This window comes from Rhinoderma darwinii, chromosome 2 (genome assembly GCF_050947455.1).
Source record: "Rhinoderma darwinii isolate aRhiDar2 chromosome 2, aRhiDar2.hap1, whole genome shotgun sequence".
In the NCBI taxonomy this organism is placed as follows: domain Eukaryota; kingdom Metazoa; phylum Chordata; class Amphibia; order Anura; family Rhinodermatidae; genus Rhinoderma; species Rhinoderma darwinii.
Window position 1 is genome coordinate 472,148,260 of NC_134688.1, and position 22,524 is coordinate 472,170,783.

A 22,524-nucleotide genomic window follows, 5' to 3' on the forward strand; every position below is an offset into this window, starting at 1 on the left:
TCCTCCACCAAAGCCAAGCTGGGTTCATGCCAAACCACCGCACCACTGACCACATCTACACCCTGCGCAGCCTCATCAAGAGCCACGTCCACAATACAAAGCATGGGAAAATTTACGCCTGTTTTGTGGACTTTAAGAAGGCCTTCGACTCAGTGTGGCACCCGGGCCTATTCCTGAAACTGCTGGAGAGCGGAATAGGAGGTAAAACCTATGACGTCATCAGAAGCTCCTACACAGAGAACAGATGCAGCGTGAAGGTGAACGGGAGAAGAACGGCTGATTTCCAGCAGAGCCGAGGAGTCAGACAAGGCTGCAGCCTCAGTCCAACGCTCTTCAACATCTACATCAATGAACTGGCCACAGCTCTGGAATCCTCCTCAGCACCAGGTCTCGCCCTCCATGACACCCAGGTGACATTTCTGTTGTATGCAGATGACCTTCTGTTACTATCACCAACCGAGAAAGGTCTCCAAGACAACCTGCAAATCCTAGAAAAATTCAGCTCCACGTGGGCACTACCCATCAATGCAAAGAAAACCAACATCATGGTGTTCCAGAGGAGAAACTCAAAATCCCCCAAGAACCCGACCTTCACACTAAATAACGCCACAATCACAGCGACCGACAGGTACACCTACCTGGGCCTAGAAATCAACCAATCAGGAAGCTTTAAACAAGCCATAGAGATACTGAAAGACAAGGCGTGCAAAACCTTCTATGCCATCAGAAGAAAACTCTATCACCTCAAACCACCAGTGACGGTCTGGCTTAAAATACTTGACAGCCTCATCTCCCCAATTCTCCCGTATGGCAGTGAAGTCTGGGGGTCCGGACACATACCCAGACTGGTCAAGGTGGGATTCCAGCCCAACAGAAATATTCCACCTAGAATTCTGCAAACACCTTCTCCAAGTCCATCGGAGTACCACAAATAGCGCCTGTCGAGCAGAACTGGGCAGATTCCCACTACGCAGCAGTGGGTGGCAGCACGGTGGCTCAGTGGTTAGCACTGTTGCCTTGCAGCTCTGGGGTCCTGGGTTCAAATCCAACCAAGGACTACATCTGCATGGAGTTTGTATGTTGTCCCTGTGTTTCCTCCCACACCCCAAAAAACATAGGGAATGTAGACTGTGAGCCCCAATGGCAACAGTAAAAGGAGGACCTGTGTACAGTGCTGCGTAATATGTGGCGCTATATAAGTAACTGAAATAAATAAACAAATAATACACCTCACAATCCAGAAGAGGGCACTATCATTCTGGATCTAGCAACATGCAAATTCCTATCACTTTAAAGCTACACCAAGGGGAACATTTCACCCTGAAAATGTCACTCAGCACGGCCTCACAAAAGAATATAATAAATAAGGGCGCTGAAATTGAACACTTACTACCAGGTTTCCCCACATATTACTACTGATACAAAGCGGGAAAACTTTCCCATGTGATTCCCCAGATGAGCAGATGAGCAGATAATGATAATCTGATATAGGCCAGGAAACACTGAGAAGTTTGGTGACTATTGCAATTCCTATTCTTACCTTTGTGCAGTTGGCGGCTTTGGCTTCAAGTCCATCCATGGTGACCAGATCTTTTAGTAAACTTGTCTCTTGATAACCCCCCTTTACTCCTTCCAGCTTGAAGTTGGCATATGGTCTTTCCAGGATTAACCGTAAATTAATGGCAAAACCAGCCATGTCAATGGCAAAAGGCCTCTTAGGATCAAACACCGTCTTCCAGCCGATCACTCTTCCCGTTGGACCAAGTTTTGGAGACTCATATCTCAAACCACCAACAAAAGCCACCGGCCAGACTGATACTGTCCTAGTGTATCGCATCTGTGGAGATATAGGAACATTAATGGGAGCACTTCATTACCATAATTTAATACTTATCCACAGGGCTGGATTAAGGCTGGCGGGGGCCCCCATGAAAAAATCAGGTGACCCCAGAGTTGAGCAGCGTATACACTATGCATATAAATAATGACTACCATTGGTGTAACTAAAAATTATTAGTCCCCATAGAAAACTTTTGACCCTCTCCCGATCAATGGCGGTCTGGGGCTCCACACCGGTGAGTTTTATGAGATGAAAAGAGGAACTCTCGTAGGCTGAAAGCTAAAACTAGTCCATAGTCTACAAGGTGAACAGAAGGGTAGGGAGGAGAAGACTTCCTTCCACCCACCGGACAACCGGTGCTCCCAATCCTGATCGGAATAATTAGCCTAGGCAGGGAGGATGGGAGCTTGATGCCTTCTGGAGTCTAAATATGATATTATATTATTATTCCCAGTACCTAAATGAAAAAGGCGGAGGCGTAGCTAGGGAAGGAATGGCGCCGAGGGAGCAGTCACACCCGGTACCTTGTGCCAAAGGTCCCTCCACTACGTAAAAAAACACAATAATTATATATGGCACATGGTAAGTGGGGTCCCTGTTACAGACTTTGCATTAGGGTCCTAGGTTCTTCAAGTTACACCTCTAGGAAGAAGGGAGCAAGGGCCATAGGGAGAGCACCCATGGGACTTACACAGATCCCATCACAGATCTAAAGAGATTACTTAGTGATTAAAAATGGTTTCTCAATGTCTGGTAGCTGGGTGGAAAGCCTCGTCTTTCATCTTCTCCTTTGCAAAAACAGGACCTTGCGTCATGAACACGACCCAGCTGGTGGGAGGAGCTATCTTCAGATAAGCTCCTCCTCCCCACTCTAGTCAAAGACAAGACTGGGCGGTCACAGAAGAACGTCTTTGTATATGTCTTCTGTACCCAACGCTCAAACGTCCAGTCTGGGTGGTAGCAAGAGATTCCACATGTTATATGCTAATAAAGGAGTTGGAGCCCTCTCGTCCAATGAGAATGGCTAAAAGGGCTCATGTGACTGTTCTTCCGGTTACATAGACATATTAAGAAATATATCCTTTAGGCCTCATTTACACGAGCGTAATATACGCGCGTGCGACGCGCGTGCTTTTCACGCGTGTCGTACGCACCTATATTACTCTATGGGGCAGTTTAGACGATGCGTGAATTTTGCGCAGCGTGAGTGCGTTGCGTAAAACTCACGACATGTTCTATAATCGTGCGTTTTTCACGCAACACGCACCCATTGAAGTCAATGGGTGCGTGAAAACAACGCATGCCACATGGACGCTACTGCGTTGCATGCGCGAAAATCACGCAAGAGCTGTCAAAAGCATGAATGTAAACAGAAAAGCACCACGTGCTTTTCTGTTTACAAACATCCAAACGGAGTGTCAAATTAGAGATGAGCGCACCGAACTTCACCGGGTTCGGCCGAACTCGTTTTGACCGAACCCGGCAAAAAATGTTCGGGTACGCGACGTCAGGAGACAGTCACTGCCCACGGTGCTGAAAGACTTAAACTGTTTCAGCACCATGGACAGTGACTTTCGATCGCCATATACATATACGTGTAAAAAAAAACAGAAGTTCGGACTTACCGATAAGTCCCGGCTTCTTCCTCCAGTCCGACCTCCCGGGATGACAATTCAGGCCAAGTGACAGCTGCAGCCAATCACAGGCCAAGCACAGGCTGCAGCCAATCACAGGCTGCAGCGGTCTCATGGACTGCCGTGTCATCCTGGGAGGTGGGGCCGGATGACAAGAGAGGGACGCGTCACCAAGGCAACGGCCGGGAGACCGGACTGGAGGAAGCAGGCAGTTCCTGGTAAGTTTGAACGTCTTTTTTTATTCACAGGTTGCTGTATATTGTGATCGGCATTCACTGTCGAGGGTGCTGAAAGAGTTACTGCCCATCAGTTAGCTCTTTCAGCACCTTGGACAGTGACGGGCGTCGACTAGCCTCATCTCTATGATGGCGGCTGCGTGAAAATCACGCAGCCGCGCATCATACACGGATGACACACGGAGCTGTCAAATGCCTTTTGCGCGCGCAAAACGCACACGCTCGTGTAAATCAGGCCTTAAGTTGAGATCTATGCTTAGAACAAGTATAAATATGAATTGCTAGAGAGGCCGCAGAGCTGGGTTTATCAATGTAGTGGAACTGAGTTTGGCTTTATCATATCATACCTAATTTGTGTTTTTTCATAGGAGCTATTATCCTAATTTAAGATACACGAAATGACAATTTCAGCTCTGCTACATCTCTAATTTGAGTTATTTCAAACAATTGAATTTATGTAAGTTTGATGGTAAACGAGTGTCATAGTTTTATCCATTGGCTCATTTATCTAACGGGAGGAGAATCCTGAATCCTTCTTATAGGTGGATGTTTATGATAAATTGCTTTAGCTATAAGGCGGTGTTACGCGGTACATTACGGGGAGTTAGCACACACGGTACTTGATATGTTAATGAGAGATATTAATCATTGTGTCGCTCCATGTATATCCAATATTCCACCAGGTCCTTTCTTCTTGCTGTAATAAACGCAAAGAAACGGCTACTAATGAATCAATGTGTACGCAGGTTGTAAATTATTTGGGTTAAGACTGCATCGTATTATTATAGTGCTCTCTAGGGCGGATTTACTATTCTATTGCAATCGCTCCCATCCTCCATTTTTAATTTCTACATAAAATTAAAACTTTTTTCCTTAAACTTTTTATTCCACGTCCAGTTTAGACAACCTATACACCCTATTAGGGAAATCTGAGTTAATAGAGGGGGGCCTGCTGTTCAGGGTCCTAATCTCTTGGTTTCAGTGAAGAGCATCTCTCGTTCTGGAGGACCTGTCCTGTTCTACATTACACAGACAACTCATTGATATGAATGAACGCTGTGTAATTCTTCATTTCTCCTGTGGTGGCACTGCAGGGAAACTAAACACTTACTGCCAAGGTTCTGCACAGATTACAGCTGATCGCTGGGGGTTCCAGCAGGGGGACACTTTGTGATCAGTTTATTGTCAAGGGACCCTTCTAACAAGTGGGAATTGTCTACAGTTGAGAACCCCTTTAAGGACAGTTCGCTTCTAAAACAATAAAATCATTTCTATTTAGCTATAATATGAACCCGGGGTTTGTCTGAAGGTCAGCTTTTCAAATAATGTGATGGTGGCAGATGATTTTCTTAGGTGTGATGACTGTTTTAGTATAAGATGAGGTCTACTGGCCATTAAGATCCATGATTAAATCACAATTTAATTAAAGAGCAAAAACATATTGATTTTTCAATAGACATAAAATGGAAATTTCCACATTAAAGGTGATTAAGCATAGTACGGGAAGCCAATTACAAGAGAAAATTAGGATATTTATTATGTCTGAAGGCTAACCCTGGCTCTCAAGAGAGCTGTATGTATTATATCAGACTTGGAAAGGCACTTACCTCTTCAAAGACCTCAAGGCTGTATGTGTTATCATCATCGGCAAAGTAGACGACACCTTCTGGGGGGTTCGAAACGTTGAGGTTGTCTCTAAGCCACCGTAGGCCAAGATTCCTCTGCACGGTTCCACGAGGGGTGACCTCAGGCGTCCGTGATATGCCCACTTTTTGGTTACGTGGACTCTCAATATTCAAGTGGGTGAAGTTCAGTCCGGCTTTCTCGAGCAGGTTGGCCACCAGTTTTGTTTTTCTTGGACAATCTTCCACCACGATCCAGTGCAAATTGACTACATGGAGAAAAGTGTTGGCCAATCGAACAAGCTCTGCTTTCTGGACAGGCCTGGTGTATGTAGGTGTAATCACGTAGATAACTGGAATATTCTCATTCCAAGGAGGGGGTCTGGAATAGACATATGTCCTGACCACCACTGGGGTCTCCCGGGTGGGATATTGGTTGACACATTGAAGAGAATCATCTTTGCTCTGTGTCACATTGCTAAATAGTGGCTTGACGGTGGAATTGTCACCTATCTCCTCTGTAAGAAAGGAATGATGACTTCGATTAGGTGAAGACATTTCACAATACTCTCGAAAGAAATAAAAGATCTCTAAAAAAAAAATTTCAGCCAAAAAGTTTTACAGTGTCTACTGTTGCGAGAAGATTTTGGTCTTCTAGTAATGTGGTGGAGTCTATATCTTGAAGGAGTTGTATGGGATTAGAAAAACATGGATACTTTCTTCCAGAAACAGCGCCACACATGTCCACTGGTTGTGTATGGTATTGCAGTTCAGCTCCATTGAAATAAATCGGGCAAAGCTGCAATACCACACACAACCTGTGAACAGGTGTGGCAGTCTTTTTTTAAGAGATCAGTCATTTTTTCTAAACTTGGACAACCCCTTTCAGGTTTTTGGACAAACACTTTAAGGTCATGGGCATGCTGGGTAAGTTCCATGATATGTTAATTTCTATCCCAGTTGCCTGGTCATCTCATATATACCGCTGCAATATTTTACTTGCGGTTTGCAGATACATTTTGATTTATTATTAAGGCAGTAAGCGATACGGTTGCTGTGCGTTGCGAGATTAAATCACTTTCCTCCTGTTTTTTATTAAATGGTTCTTACAGTCACTTGGCAACAAGATATAGTCTGGTAAATATCTTCAGCTGTCATATTTGAGGTGTCATCATCCCACCATCCTGAGAAAAACCTGCCTGAGATGAAAAATACTTAAGACGAAAAATATCCTATAAACGACACCAAAATGGGTTAAAATTTCTCATTAGACTCAATGGGACTGTGCCTACAGGGGGCGAAGGTTTAAAGGAGGCTCTTTCGCGGTCAATCCCGGTTTTTGTGCTGTTAAAAGGGTTGTCCAGGTGTTGTAAAAAAACTTGATTCTTCTAAAAATAGCGCCACACCTGTCCACTGAAAAAAAACACTTTAAAGTAAATTTAAAGTGTAAATTAATATAAAAAGATTCAAAATTCTGAGCTACTTACCTTTATTACGTATCTTTATAGCGGTTCTGATACAGAGAACCAAAACCCCTGAATAGACACATAGTGTCTGCCTCCAGCTACCACTAGGGGGAGCTTTAAAGCTTACTGCATACTGATTATATATTGCACTAAATAATAGCACAGTATGCAGTGAGCTCCCTCTAGTGGTGGCTGCAGGTAGGCAGAATTTTATCATGCACCTCTATGTCTATGCAGGGGATTTGGAGCTCTGCATCATAAAAATGAAGCTGTGATTGCTATAAAAATGCAATAAGAAAATAATCATTTCAGAATTTTGGACCTGAAAAGGACAAGAAGTTAAAAAGTGGAGATTCACTTCAAATTATAGCTGTAAAAAAAAATATTTGCCCATATAAATTTGTCCTGCTAGGGAGGTGCAGACTGACTAAAGAGGGGTTCTTTGTTTAGGATCCTATTTTCTTGGCTAGATTGGAGAGCGGTTACATAGAGCGTCTCTCTTTCTCTGGAGCACCTGTCCTGTCCTGCATTACACAGACAACATATTGATATGAATGGACAATGTGTAATACCTCATTACTTCTGTGGTGGCGCTGCAGGGAAATAGAATACTTATTGGCAGGTGTCCCCACAGATTACTTTCTAACAGTGTGATCAAATTATTGTCAAGGGAACAGTCTAAGGCCCCATTCACATCACCTTATTGTCCTACGTTTATCGTTATTCGGGAAAGCTACCGTCGTACACGATAAACATATTCATAGGACTCCGTTATCTCGACAAAGCCCAAAAGAGTGCCCGTTTAGTCATTTGGCTGGTATATGTCGATATCACTGGAATAGTGTAATTAAATACTCTACTCCATCCTGAATGACCCCAACAAAAAAACCTATACCGCTGGGTTTAAATTTTTTTAATGTGGGAACCTGTGGGTGACAGATGCCACTGTATGGCATCCGTCACAGGTATACGTTAAATGTATACCTTGAGGAGCTCCTGACATCGCGGTCTATATATGGACAGTGATGTCAGGGGCTTCTCCAGAGCCAGAATCCCCCGCCAGAGTATTGTCGACTCTCTGGCCGGGGACACTGGATTTGCAAAGCTCCTAACTTCGCTGTCCATATATGACGTATACCTCCAATGGAAGGCCAAAATGTCCATATATGGAAAGCGGCACCAGGAAATTTACCAGGGCTGGAATCCCCGGCCAGAGCACTGCCGATGCTCTGGCCAGGGATTCCGACTTCGCAAAGCTTTTAACGTCACTGTCAAGATGTCAAGAGCAGTGCCGGAGACCCTGGGCAGAGCACTTGCCATACAGTGGGATACGTTTTGGCCTTTCGTCAGAGGTGTATATTTGGAGTCACCCCGACGTATACCTCCAATGGAAGGCCAAAATGTGATGTGACTGGGCCTTATAAATAGTGGAGAACCCCTCCAAAAAAATATTGAGGAAAATTTGCTGTCAAGGTCATTGATTCCGACACCTACAATCCCTTTTGGGTCTTCTCAACTAAAATTCATTCTTTCTTTAGATATCAATATATACTAAAAACTAAAAAACAAGAATAAATGTAAGTAAAAAAGAAGTGGAAATTTTAAGTTTATCAAATTGTCAATAATAAAACATTCGAAGGGGTAAACAATTTTTCACGAACCTGATACTTGCTGCCGAAATCAAAGATTTAGGTAATAGATGGAAGCAGGCGTGTTATTGTATCAATGTGGGTGTGGCTGTGTGAGATGGGTGGAGTCTTATGAGTTGGCTAGGATTATACAGATTGGGGGCAAGGCCAATGCTTTTCCAAAAAGAATGGTATGATATGTATATATAATTTCAGTCTACTAAAGGAACATTCAGTATTTAAGGACTGGAATATTTTATTTTCTAATGGTTAGCACCTTCTCGTCAAAGGGTCGAGATTTATATGTAAGAGAGTCAATGAATCCTGCGATGCCCAGTTTTATTCCTGACTATAAAAAGGTCAAAAACATTTGCATTTAATCAGCAGAATGTGCCAGTGTATCTGGTTAATATCAATGTTTAGTTAGTGGTGATTAATGCCAAGTCGGCCGGAGGCGGATATGACTGTAATCAGAGAAATCTATAAATATATAAAATCATTTCTGTTTGTTCTAAATGGTTTTTTTTTAATTCCAAAAATATCACATTATGTAACTACAGAGGAAGGATCTGAAGAGTCACTGGCACGAATCGGGCAAATTCAGGGGAACAATATAGGAAATGTTATCTCATGCCAGAGGTAGCAGCGTGGCAGGATTATATTCATGTTATATCTATCCAGTTTTTTTTATGGGTTAAAGGAAATCATAAAACAAAAATCTAATTACTACTGCAGCAGGAGACGAAGAAAAGGCCGGAGTGAGAACTGCAAGGACTCTTATTCTCTCAGTTAAGTGTCAATTGGGTCTTGAATTGAAGACCTGAGCTTTGTAAGACAGGCTGGTTGTCTGCTCAACAATTGTGGTTGACTTCAATCTGATGAATAATGAAGGCTCGGACGGGCAATAAGGAATGTCCTGGCTTGGCCGCTGCCCAATAGCTTTTTATATTAAAGGTGTTGCCTCTTGTAGAAATAGAAGCCGTTACGGTGTTCAGCTGATGACTTCTGGATCCGTCTTCTCTCACCCCTGGCGATCAGCTTTAATCGTCAGGAGAATGGTCCACCTATTTATATAGGACACGCCCCAAACTACGGCACATGAATCACAAATAGTTCATGTGACCCCATTTAGCACACCCCAAAATGAATACAGACCACACACCAGATCCCTAAATAAAGATAAAGGCCCCAGCTCAGACCTCTAAAAAAAACTAAAAAAACATACCACCATATACAAACACCAGCACCACTAGCTCTCGTCTATGCAGTTTTCCAGCATGGCTCAGCCTGATGAAGGTCACTTAGACCGAAACGTCGCACTCTGCCACTGGCATTAAAAACAAACACAAAATAAAAATACCTTTGTTTCAAAATTGGTGTGCCGGATACTCTTTTATAGTCACTCAACAACTATTACCTGTGTAGGAGACCAGGACTACTCAGTAATGGTGAAACAGAATACTATAATACTATAAAACTACATCAGAGGACTGAATAAACCGAAATACATCATCTGATTGGTTGTGATTTGGCACGACAATATATTGCTTTGGATTAAGTACTTACTTCTTAAAAGGGTGAGGTAGCGGCTGGTGGGGTTTTGGTGCCACAGTGTTAGGAGAAGAGCCCATGGTAGGACAATGAGCAGTGTAGTGAGAAGGTTGCGTCTCCTCAGCATGCTGTTGTGACTGTCCGTGATAGGTCATTTCTTTACCTGGAAGATAAGAAAGCATTTAAGTATTTATTTCATTTCTTACACACCAATATCATTGCTTAAATTACAATTCCAGTCACACTCAATATTATCATTATTATTCCACACAAAAAGACATTCTGCACCCTATGTACAAAAATATAATTGATATAATACTGCCCCCTATGTAAAAGAATATAACTACTATAATACTGCCCCCTATGTACAAAAATATAATTACTATAATGCTGCCCCCTATGTACAAGAATATAACTACTATAATACTGCCCCCTATATATAAGAATATAACTACTATAATACTGCCCCTATATACAAGAATATAACTACTATAATACTGCCCCTATGTACAAAAATATAATTACTATAATGCTGCCCCCTATGTACAAGAATATAACTACTATAATACTGCCCCCTATATATAAGAATATAACTACTATAATACTGCCCCTATATACAAGAATATAACTACTATAATACTGTCCCTAGATACAAAAATATAACTACTATAATACTGCCCCTATATACAAGAATATAACTACTATAATACTGCCCCCTATATGCAAGAATATAACTACTATAATACTGCCCCTATATACAAGAATATAACTACTATAATACTGTCCCTAGATACAAAAATATAACTACTATAATGCTGCCTCCTATATACAAATATATAACTACTATAATACTGCCTCCTATATACAAGAACATAACTACTATAATACTGCCCCTATATACAAGAATATAACTACTATAGTATTGCCCCCTATATACAAGAATATAACTACTATAATACTGCCCCCTATATACAAGACTATAACTACTATAAGGCTGGGTTCACACATGGCGGAATTTCACTTAAATTCCGCTGCGGACACTCCGCAGCGTTAATCCGCAGCGGAGCCGTTTCTCCATTGACTTTCACTTTAATTTAGCAGTGTTCGTTTACACGATGCGTACAATTCCGCTGCGGAGCATAGGCTGCGGAGCGGAATTTGGTGTCCGCAGCATGCTCTGTCTGTTGCGGAGCAGTGGCGGACTGGTTGCGGACTCATGGCGGAATTTCTCCATTGACTTCAATGGAGAGTCAAAATTCCGCAATGAAGTCCGCAGATCTTATGTGTGCTGCGGAGCGTATTGTTTTTACTACCATGACATTTCTTCATTCTGGCTGGACCTATGTATTTCTAGGTCTACAGCCAGACTGAGGAAGTCAATGGGGCTCCCGTAATGACGGGAGCGTTGCTAGGAGACGTCTGTAAATAGTCACTGTCCAGGGTGCTGAAAGAGTTACGCGATCGGCAGTAACTGTTTCTGCACCCGGGACAGTGACTACCGATCTCAATATACATGTATCTGTAAAAAAAAATATAAGTTCATACTTACCGAGAACTCCCTGCGTCTGTCTCCAGTCCGGCCTCCCAGGATGACGTTTCAGTGTAAGTGACGGCTGCAGCCAATCACAGGCCAAGCACAGGCTGCAGCGGTCACATGGACTGGAGCGTCATCCAGGGAGGTCGGGCCGGATGCCGAAAGAGGGACGCGTCACCAAGACAACGGCCGGTAAGTATGAATTTCTTTGACTTTCACTAGGGAAAGTGCTGTCCCTTCTCTCTATCCTGCACTGAATAGGGAGAAGAGAAGCACTTTTCCTGCAGTCCGCAGCGGCCAGTCCGCATCAATTTTCTGCACATTTTGTGCAGATCCGCTGCAGAATCTGCAACGCAGATTCTGTGCGGCATTGATGCGGACAGTTGCGGAGGAATTCCGCCATGTGTGGTCATGCCCTTATACTGCTTCTATATACAAGAATATAACTACTATAATACTGCTCCTATATACAAGAATATAACAACTACAATACTTCCCCCTATGTACAAGAATATAACTACTATAATACTGCCCCCTATGTACAAGAATATAACTACTATAATACTGCCCCCTATGTACAAGAATATTACTACTATAATACTGCCCCTATATACAAGAATATAACTACTATAATACTGCCCCTATATAAAAGAATATAACTCCTATAATACTGCTCCCATATACAAGAATATAACTCCTATAATACTGCCCCTATATACAAGAATATAACTACTATAATACTGCCCCCTCTATACAAGAATATAACTACTATAATACTGCCACTATATACAAGAATATAACTACTATAATACTGCCCCTATATACAAGAATATAACTACTATAATACTGCTCCTATATAAAAGAATATAACTACTATAATACTGCCCCCTATATACAAGAATATAACTCCTATAATACTGCTCCCATATACAAGAATATAACTACTATAATACTGCCCCTATATACAAGAATATATCTACTATAATACTGCTCCCATATACAAGAATATAACTACTATAATACTGCCCCTATATACAAGAATATAACTACTATAATACTGCTCCCATATACAAGAATATAACTACTATAATACTGCCCGATATATAAGAATATAACTACTATAATACTGCCCCTATATACAAGAATATAACTCCTATAATACTGCTCCCATATACAAGAATATAACTCCTATAATACTGCCCCTATATACAAGAATATAACTACTATAATACTGCCCCCTCTATACAAGAATATAACTACTATAATACTGCCCCCTCTATACAAGAATATAACTACTATAATACTGCCCCTATATACAAGAATATAACTACTATAATACTGCTCCTATATAAAAGAATATAACTACTATAATACTGCCCCCTATATACAAGAATATAACTCCTATAATACTGCTCCCATATACAAGAATATAACTACTATAATACTGCCCCTATATACAAGAATATATCTACTATAATACTGCTCCCATATACAAGAATATAACTACTATAATACTGCCCCTATATACAAGAATATAACTACTATAATACTGCTCCCATATACAAGAATATAACTACTATAATACTGCCCGATATATAAGAATATAACTCCTATAATACTGCCCCTATATACAAGAATATAACTACTATAATACTGCTTCTATAAACAAGAACATAACTACTGTAATACTGCCTCCTATATACAAGAATATAACTACTATTATACTGCCCCTATATACAAGAATATAATTACTATAATACTGCCCCCTATATACAAGAATATAACTACTATAATACTGCCCCTTATATACAAGAATATAACTACTATAATACTGCCCCTATATACAAGAATATAGCTACTATAATACTGCCCCCTATATACAAGAATATAACTACTATAATACTGCTCTTATATACAAGAATATAACTACTATAATACTGCTCCTCTATACAAGAATATAGCTACTATAATACTGCCCCATATACAAGAATATAATTTCTAGAAAACTGCCCCCTATATACAAGAATATAACTACTATAATACTGCCCCTATATACAAGAATATAACTACTAGAATACTGCCCCTATATACAAGAATATAACTACTAGAATACTGCCCCTATATACAAGAATATAACTACTATAATACTTCCCCCTATATACAAGAATATAACTACTATAATACTGCCTCCTATATACAAGAATATAACTACTATAATACTGCCTCCTATATACAAGAATATAACTACTATAATACTGCCCCCTATATACAAGAATATAACTACTATAATACTGCCCCTATATACAAGAATATAACTACTATAATACTACTCCCTATATACAAGATTATAACTACTATAACACTGCCCCTATATACAAGAATATAATTACTATAATACTGCTCCTATATACAAGAATATATCTACTATAATACTGCTTCCTATATACAAGAATATAACTACTATAATACTGCCCCCTATATACAAGAATATAACTACTATAATACTGCCCCTATATACAAGAATATAACTACTATAATACTGCCCCTATATACAAGAATATAACTACTATAATACTGCCCCCTACATACAAGAATATAACTACTATAATACTGCCCCCTATATACAAGAATATAACTACTATAATACTGCCCCTATATACAAGAATATAACTACTATAATACTGCCCCCTATATACAAGAATATAACTACTATAATACTGCTCCCTATATACAAGAACATAACTACTATAATACTGCCCCCTATATACAAGAATATAACTACTATAATACTGCCCCTATATAGAAGAATATAACTACTATAATACTGCCCCATATATACAAGAATATAACTACTATAATACTGCCCCCTATATACAAGAATATAACTACTATAATACTGCCCCCTATATACAAGAATATAACTACTATAATACTGCCCCCTATATACAAGAATATAACTACTATAATACTGCCCCTATATACAAGAATATAACTACTATAATACTGCCCCCTATATACAAGAATATAACTACTATAATACTGCTCCCTATATACAAGAATATAACTACTATAATACTGCCGCTATATACAAGAATATAACTACTATAATACTGCTCCTATATACAAGAATATAACTACTATAACACTGCTCCTATATACAAGAATATAACTACTATAATACTGCTCCTATATACAAGAATATAACTACTATAATACTGCTCCCTATATACAAGAATATAACTACTATAATACTGCCCCTATATACAAGAATATAACTACTATAATACTGTCCCTATATACAAGAATATAACTACTAAAATACTGTCTCCTATATACAAGAATATAACTACTATAATACTGCCCCTATATACAAGAATATAACTACTAAAATACTGTCTCCTATATACAAGAATATAACTACTATCATACTAGATAGATAGATAGATAGATAGATAGATAGATAGATAGATAGATAGATAGATAGATAGATAGATAGATAGATAGATAGATAGATAGATAGATAGATAGATAGATAGATAGGTAGATAGATAGGTAGATAGGTATTATCTCTGCTGTATTGTTTAGGTACTGCATACCAGTATTATTTGGGCACAGTATGGACCTGGTAATTAGCACTATGTAGCAGGGTATTTGCCTTTTATGGTGCACTGTATGGTACTGGCATTTAGTACTGTTTGGTGGCATTATTTAGGCACTGCATAGCGGTATTATTTGGCCATTATCTAGCACTGCTATTTCGGCACCATGTGTTACTGTTGTGTTTCATCTGTATGGCACTATTATGTAGGCACTATATGGCAGTACGGCAGCATTGCTTAGACACTGTATGGCACTACATTATTTATTTTACAATTATACCACTAGTACCACACAGGTTTCTCCCGGGGGTCTTCACAGGTCTGACCCTAAAGAGAAGTCTAATCATGATGAGGTAGAAGCGCATGGCCTTTATGGAACCCATGAACTTGGGAGGAGAATGGGTGAACTGGTGATAAATAGAAAATCTGCCTGCTGGGCAGAAAATAAGAATTACCTGTGTGCTGAATAAAATGACCGCAACCCCATAGACAAAAGGACATTTCTTACTGTATAAAAAGTCAGCGGTGGGCCGGTCAATCCCTTCCCGCTCTCGTATTGTGCTGCGTTTGGTGTAATTATAACGGCTGAGACTGTAATAATCAGATTACAATCTTACCGCAGCTGTAAACCTGTAGACAAGACAATAAGTGAAGAGATCTGCAGTGCTGGGACTAGGAGAGGAGCTGAGGAGGGGTCATCTGGATCCTTAAAGAAGATCGACCCATGGATAAGTCCTACAAGCCCTATTCATGGAGACCCCATCCATAATGCCGGGGGTAAAAGGGATTAAGAACACCCACCGTCTGGATTATTAAATATGGAAAATAATACTAATCATTTAATGAGTATTTCCCATTAAAATTCCCAAATCCTCATTATATATGTCATTGACTGGTCCCCTAACAGGGTGTGCGACCTCTGCGGTTGAACATTCGGCATCACCTGTAAATGGGGGCACCAAAGCCCTTCTGAGGGGGCACCAAAGGCCTTGGCACCTGAAGTTTCCCGAGTTTATTGAGTGAGCAATGCTACTTTTAGCACAATAGGGCAATGTTACCTGGGCGCTGTATGATTGTATTACATGGGCACTATATGGTACACAATAAAGGGGGGCGGCAATAAAAGGAACTGCACAGGGCACCAACCAACCTATGGCTGACCCAGTTCTCTAATGTCAAGTAAGAAATTCTGCAGCCATTTCTCTGTTTCCGGGTAAAGCTGGGGGTCAACCAATTTCACTGACATTATAACCGCCCAGGAATTGTCACCCAATGCCATCATTGGGTGACATCACTAAAGATCTTACAGCTTTAATGATGGACATTATTGTTGTCATTAGGGCCAGCCATGTAACGTTCAATGGGGTTATGCATCCATGGGCTACTCCACCATAACGGAGTAGCTGCTGGCCGGACAGGTGTAATACAGTCAATGGTAGGTGGTACCCTGGAGGCAGCTGGACACAGTCAGGATGCAAGTAGCGGATGAAAGCTGGTGCCGGGTTACTGGAAGCGGCCGCAGGATACAGGGTACAGGATAGTGACTTGTCAAGGGCACAGGATGCAGGATACCGGCTGGTTCCGGACACAGGATACGGAACCTTCGCAGGCTAACACTGGGTTAGTATAACGTTGTTCAGGCACTGGCATAGTGGGCAGAGTTCCTTCACTAGTCCAGGGTATGCAGAGATAGGCTGAGGACACTCTTACTGGTCCTTTAAGAGACTGCCAGAGCGCGCGCGCACCCTACAGGCAGATGGCGCTCTCTGCCTGACAGAGCTCAGAGGAGTCCGCGTCGAAGAGGAGGTGGGCACTGGTGAGCACAGTCCAGCTGGTGGCCGTGACCGCCAGTAGGAGGGGAACGTCAGGGGTCAGCAGCCGCCGGCACTACAAGCCATATGTTGAATGATTCCCTGTGCGATACCTTCTGTGGGCATCTCCCTCATACGGTATAGTTTTTATACAATATGCAGATAACCTTAGAGTGCCTAATTATACACTCTATACAGTACGGTGCCCAAATAATAGTGCCATATATTGCCCAAATAATAATGCCATATGTTGCCCAAATAATGTTGCTATCCATTTGCCTAAATACCAGTGCTATATAGTGCCACCACCATGCCACACAATGCCTAAGTAAATACCGCCATACAGTGCTGAAATACCACCATATAATGTCCACATAACAATTCCATACATACGTCAATGTAATAACAATGCTATACAAATAATATTAAGATTTATGGTGGTCACAAGCTCCAGGCCTGAAACCCACTTCCTGTCTCATCAGAGACTCAGGTTCCTATCTGTCCCTCTGCCTTGCTTTACACTGCAGCTCTGCTTGTTCACACTGATTTCCATTAGAGAAAGGTTAAATGACTAAAACTACAAGTGACTAAGCCACATATGATAAAATGAAAATGATCAGGAAACTAAGAAACATGATTGAGGGAAATTAGATCCATGGGCAAATCCTAATATCCATCCCCCTCCCAAATCAAATGAAAAAGTAGCGCCAAATATATTTAAGAAATAAGATTCCTAATTTATTATTCTAATTCTGATTTATCAATTATGGCAGGAAATTGCGGTATAAAGGAACAGCTTGTAGTCTTCAAAAATAAATACATCATTCGCTCAAAGCTTTGACAGACCCTGGGCTCCTGCCACCAAATGTCAACTGCGGGGAAGCCGAACGCCTCGGTAATTCTCGCTTCCTTCATCTATTTATTAAAAAGTGACATTAAAGGAAAACGTCGCTTTTATACAACATGCTGCGGTTAAATCTACATAAAAAGTCACGTCACTCTGTAAATACTTTGCTTTACTGATTTTGTACTGATTTTGAGTGTTTTCCTCTCCATTCACACCTAAAGCGACAATGACAATTCTGCTGGTGGATAATTGAGACTCTATTGGAATCTGTCATGTGACCTAACATCAGAAATCTAACTATGGAACTGTTTTCTGAGCTCCCACCATGCACTGCTCTTTCATAAATGGACGTATTGTCAAAAGCTTTAGATGTGAATGGAGCAAAAAATTTATTATGACTCCAAACTGATAAGTATTTGCAAAATGACACACAATGTTATGTACGATTAAAGTGTGGAATACAGCGGATAGATATGAGCGAGATAGATAGATAGATAGATAGATAGATAGATAGATAGATAGATAGATAGATAGATAGATAGATATGAGATAGATAGATAGATAGATAGATAGATAGATAGATAGATAGATAGATAGATAGATAGATAGATAGATAGATAGATAGATAGATAGATAGATAGATAGATAGATAGATAGATAGATAGATATGAGATAGCTTTAAACAAGCCATAGAGATTCTGAAAGACAAGGCGTGCAAAACCTTCTATGCCATCAGACGAAAACTCTATCATCTCAAACCACCAGTGACGGTCTGGCTGAAAATCTTTGACTCCATCATCTCCCCAATCCTCCTGTATGCCAGTGAAGTCTGGGGTCCGGACACATACCCAGACTGGTCAAGGTGGGATTCCAGCCCAACAGAAATCTTCCACCTAGAATTCTGCAAACACCTTCTCCAAGTCCATCGGAGCACCTCAAATAGTGCCTGTCGGGCAGAACTGGGCAGATTCCCACTACACCTCACAATCCAGAAGAGGGCGCTATCATTCTGGGCCCATCTACACAGCAGCAGGCAAAGTTCCTATCACCATAAAGCCTTGTTACACCAAGGGGTCCCAGGTAAACCAGGCCCCCCAGAACATCTCACCCTGACCCGGCCTGAAGAAAATGTCACCCAGCGCGGCCTCACAAAAGCCGAAATCAAGAAGACAATAAACAAAGGCCAAGAGGAATATATCAGTGACTGGAGAAACGACATAAAGACATCCCAGAAACTGACAATATACCGGAGTCTACAGCGGGAATATAAACTGGCGCCATATCTGGAGAAACTGCCAAACCCCAGAGACAGACAGATCCTGAGCCGCTACAGACTGAGCGCCCACAACCTGCTCATCGAATCCGGGCGCCACAGACAGAACTACAAGCCCAGGGAGAGCCGACTGTACCAACAGTGCGACCAGGAGGCCGTGGAGGATGAGACCCACTTCCTGCTACACTGCTCCAAATACTCAGCAGTAAGGGACACTCACTTCAGGAGACTCTCTGATCTCTTACCGGACTTCAGCTCCATGGAAGAGGAAGAGAAACTCTACATCCTGCTGGGTGAAGAGGAAACCACAGTGGGCACAGCGGCACAATATGTCACTGCATGCCATAAACTGAGAGAGACATGATATGCCATGGACTTGTATAACCCCAACCCTAGATATGTCCCTATCCCCCAATCCCTCAGTCCCTATCCCTCATTCCCTTACTTCTTACTTGCTTTGGCAATGCTAATATGTATTTGGTCCTGCCAATAAAGCTTCTTTGAATTTGAATTTGAATTTGAATTTGATAGATAGATAGATAGATAGATAGATAGATAGATATGAGATAGATAGATAGATAGATATGAGATAGATAGATAGATAGATAGATAGATAGATAGAGAGATAGATAGATAGATAGATAGATAGATAGATAGATAGATAGATAGATAGATAGATAGATAGATAGATAGATATGAGAGAGATAGATAGATAGATAGATAGATAGACAGACAGACAGACAGACAGACAGACAGACAGACAGACAGACAGACAGACAGACAGACAGATAGATAGATATGAGATAGATAGATAGATAGATAGATAGATAGATAGATATGAGAGAGATAGATATGAGATAGATAGATAGATAGATAGATAGATAGATAGATAGATAGATAGATAGATAGATAGATAGATAGATAGATAGATATGAGATAGATAGATAGATAGATAGATATGAGATAGATAGATAGATAGATAGATAGATAGATAGATATGAGATAGATAGATAGATAGATAGATATGAGATAGATAGATAGATAGATAGATAGATAGATAGATAGATAGATAGATAGATAGATAGATAGGAGATAGATAGATATGAGATAGATAGATAGATAGATAGATATGAGATAGATAGATAGATATGAGATAGATAGATAGATAGATAGATAGATAGATAGATAGATAGATAGATAGATAGATAGATAGATAGATAGCTTAGGACTCCACATACTGAATGGCCGCACCAAGGGAGACTCTTTAGGAAGGTATACACTAAACTCCCATGTAGGCAGCAGTGTAGTAGACTATGCCATCACGGACATGGACCCCGCAAACATTGGCGCACTCATAGTCACTCCACAAACGCACCTGTCAGATCACAACCAATTACTTCTATACATCAAATCCACAACCAAACCATCTGCACAAAAACCACATCAAAGCGGCCTCTTCAACCTGCCCCCATCTTATAAATGGTCCAAAACGTCAACTATAAAATATAAAGAGACAATGAACAGACCAGAAGTGCAGGAGATGCTTCACAACCTCTACAACAAGGTGTATGAGACAAGCCCAGGAGGGGTCAATCAGGCCGTAAATGACCTCAATAATATATTCTATACCATGGCAGAGAAGTCTGACCTGAAAAGATGTGACTACAAGAGGCCACAAGAAATACATCCTAACGGTTGGTTTGACCGTGAGTGCAAAGAAGTACGGAAGACCCTAAGAAATGCCTCAAATAAGAAGCACCGAGACCCAAACAACACCGGTCTGAAGGAGGCCTACAGCAACATACAGAGGCAATACAAGACCATCCTCCGAAAGAAAAAACAAAGGCACATCTCCACCAAACTTACCCAACTCCAAGACGCCCTCCATGACAACTCGTTCTGGGAATTATGGAAACACATGGGCAAAAATTGCAAGAAAAACAACCTTCATATTCAAAATGGCAACATCTGGCTCCAATATTTCAGGGACCTCTACAAAGATATCCCGAAAGAAGAACAAAGCCAAGAACAAAAACAAATAAAATCAAAATTGAAGGCGATGGAGGAAACACTTAAAGATTCTCAAAACCCCCTGGATACACCAATAACACTGCAAGAAGTAACAGAGAGAACCTCAGACATAAGGTGTAAAAAATCCAGCGGCCTAGACAGAATCTCACCAGAAATGATAAAACACAGCCCGCCAGAAATACAGGCCGCAATAGTCAAACTATTTAATATAGTGCTGAGTGCCGGCTACTTCCCGCAAATCTGGAACCAAGGCCTTATAACACCAATCCACAAGAGTGGGGACAGGTACGACCCGGCCAACTACCGAGGGATATGTGTCAGCAGCAACCTGGGGAAACTGTTCAGCAGCATCCTGAATAAGAGAATCCTCAGCTTCCTCACCCAGCACAATGTCCTCCACCAAAGCCAAGCTGGGTTCATGCCAAACCACCGCACCACTGACCACATCTACACCCTGCGCAGCCTCATCAAGAGCCACGTCCACAATACAAAGCATGGGAAGATTTACGCCTGTTTTGTGGACTTTAAGAAGGCCTTTGACTCAGTGTGGCACCCGGGCCTATTCCTGAAACTGCTGGAGAGCGGAATAGGAGGTAAAACCTATGACGTCATCAGAAGCTCCTACACAGAGAACAGATGCAGCGTGAAGGTGAACGGGAGAAGAACGGCTGATTTCCAGCAGAGCCGAGGAGTCAGACAAGGCTGCAGCCTCAGTCCAACGCTCTTCAACATCTACATCAATGAACTGGCCACAGCTCTGGAATCCTCCTCAGCACCAGGTCTCGCCCTCCATGACACCCAGGTGAAATTCCTGCTGTATGCAGATGACCTTCTGTTACTATCACCAACCGAGAAAGGTCTCCAAGACAACCTGCAAATCCTAGAAAAATTCAGCTCCACGTGGGCACTACCCATCAATGCCAAGAAAACCAACATCATGGTGTTCCAGAAGAGAAACTCAAAATCCCCCAGGCACCCGACCTTCACACTAAATAACGCCACAATCACAGCGACCGACAGGTACACTTACCTGGGCCTAGAAATCAACCAATCAGGAAGCTTTAAACAAGCCATAGAGATTCTGAAAGACAAGGCGTGCAAAACCTTCTATGCCATCAGACGAAAACTCTATCACCTCAAACCACCAGTGACGGTCTGGCTGAAAATCTTTGACTCCATCATCTCCCCAATCCTCCTGTATGCCAGTGAAGTCTGGGGTCCGGACACATACCCAGACTGGTCAAGGTGGGATTCCAGCCCAACAGAAATCTTCCACCTAGAATTCTGCAAACACCTTCTCCAAGTCCATCGGAGCACCTCAAATAGTGCCTGTCGGGCAGAACTGGGCAGATTCCCACTACACCTCACAATCCAGAAGAGGGCGCTATCATTCTGGGCCCATCTACACAGCAGCAGGCAAAGTTCCTATCACCATAAAGCCCTGTTACACCA

The 22,524-nt window shown here is 41.3% G+C and overlaps 1 protein-coding gene across 1 annotated transcript in view; it reads right to left on the reverse strand.

Annotated features, from left to right (window-relative positions):
• Positions 1 to 22,524, reverse strand: part of LOC142741656 (galactosylgalactosylxylosylprotein 3-beta-glucuronosyltransferase 1-like) — a 119,249-nt gene that overhangs the window by 11,197 nt on the left and 85,528 nt on the right. Inside the window, exons 2-4 of the mRNA XM_075851011.1 lie at positions 9,993 to 10,140; positions 5,318 to 5,850; positions 1,541 to 1,837 (exon numbers count right to left, since the gene is read on the reverse strand). Of these exons, the coding sequence (XP_075707126.1) occupies positions 1,541 to 1,837; positions 5,318 to 5,850; positions 9,993 to 10,104 (942 nt within the window). The 5' untranslated portion in view covers positions 10,105 to 10,140. The remainder of the gene's footprint in view (positions 1 to 1,540; positions 1,838 to 5,317; positions 5,851 to 9,992; positions 10,141 to 22,524) is intronic.